This window comes from Sitodiplosis mosellana, unplaced genomic scaffold (genome assembly GCF_009176505.1).
Source record: "Sitodiplosis mosellana isolate CC-2019 unplaced genomic scaffold, AAFC_SMos_1.0 Smas_scaffold_1958, whole genome shotgun sequence".
Lineage (NCBI taxonomy): Eukaryota > Metazoa > Arthropoda > Insecta > Diptera > Cecidomyiidae > Sitodiplosis > Sitodiplosis mosellana.
Window position 1 is genome coordinate 1 of NW_022597200.1, and position 1,025 is coordinate 1,025.

At 34.5% G+C, this 1,025-nt stretch overlaps 1 protein-coding gene across 2 annotated transcripts in view; it reads right to left on the reverse strand.

The window, feature by feature from the left end:
- Positions 1–503: 503 nt before the first annotated feature.
- Positions 504–1,025, reverse strand: part of LOC129571308 (ankyrin repeat, PH and SEC7 domain containing protein secG-like) — a 1,819-nt gene continuing 1,297 nt past the window's right edge. For both annotated transcript variants that reach the window (XM_055451085.1, XM_055451084.1), the window contains exons 8-10: positions 935–1,013; positions 762–860; positions 504–697 (exon numbers count right to left, since the gene is read on the reverse strand). In XM_055451085.1, coding sequence (XP_055307060.1) covers positions 627–697; positions 762–860; positions 935–1,013 — 249 coding nt within the window. In that variant the 3' untranslated portion in view covers positions 504–626. The remainder of the gene's footprint in view (positions 698–761; positions 861–934; positions 1,014–1,025) is intronic.

The window sequence follows — 1,025 nt, forward strand, 5'->3', positions numbered from 1 at the left end:
TCGTTCGACAGACGTCATTTGATTTTCAAGCTCAGCAACAAAATAAGCTGTGGCACTACACGCGCTAGAAAACAACCACACACAATGGGATGCGAGCAATATCAAACAAGTGAACAAGGCACACAAACTCGATGCATACGAAAGCATCTATATGTATTTAAACAGAAGCATCGCAATGAACACGATGGAAGCACCAATACGGTCACCACTGTTCAGATCGATTGAAATTTACTTCAAGTAGCTGTTTCGGTTACACCGAGTTTTATTGTTTTAGTTGTTGTAAGTTTTTGGCGTGCGCTCGCACCACAACACATTGTTACATGTTTTGCTTTCTGTGTATACTTTTCTTCTTTTTTCTCTCACTCACAGAGAGCTGAGTCCAGTGTAATTTGATACTCGCTGAGGATGACAAATGTCGAAATGCATCCGAACCAAAATTTCGTTCATAAATAAATATTCATATTAATTTATGTTTGAAAGTTGGAAAAGCAAAGTCACTTTAAGGTGTTTTATTTAAAATTTAATCGTAGATTGAACAAATCTTTCCATTTCAATTCCCTTAACAAAGTGTACGGAAAAGTAAAATATTCAACATTAATATTACTATTGTTGGCAGCATATTGAATCTATTCCAATAGTTCTTCAATATTAATTCGGTTTCCTTTACCGATAAAAAGTCTAGCGACATCATTGTGATCTGAAAAATAATAATACAGATCAATGAAAAAGATCAAAGCGGTATTTAATTTAGTCAGCAGTACCATTGTTAACAGCTAACTGACGAGGTGTTAGATTCGCATCATTTCTAATATCAACTTTGGCTCCTTTTTTGATGAGAAGTTCAGCAACATTCTTGTGACCTTAGAAATAATTTAGATCGATGAAAAAGATCAAAACGATTCTTTATTTTGCGAAAATATCTATTCAACATTACCATTTATAGCAGCATAATGAAGAGGTGTATTATTAAAATGATTCATGATATCCATATTGGCGCCTTTGTTGAGGAGAACCTCGGCGACATT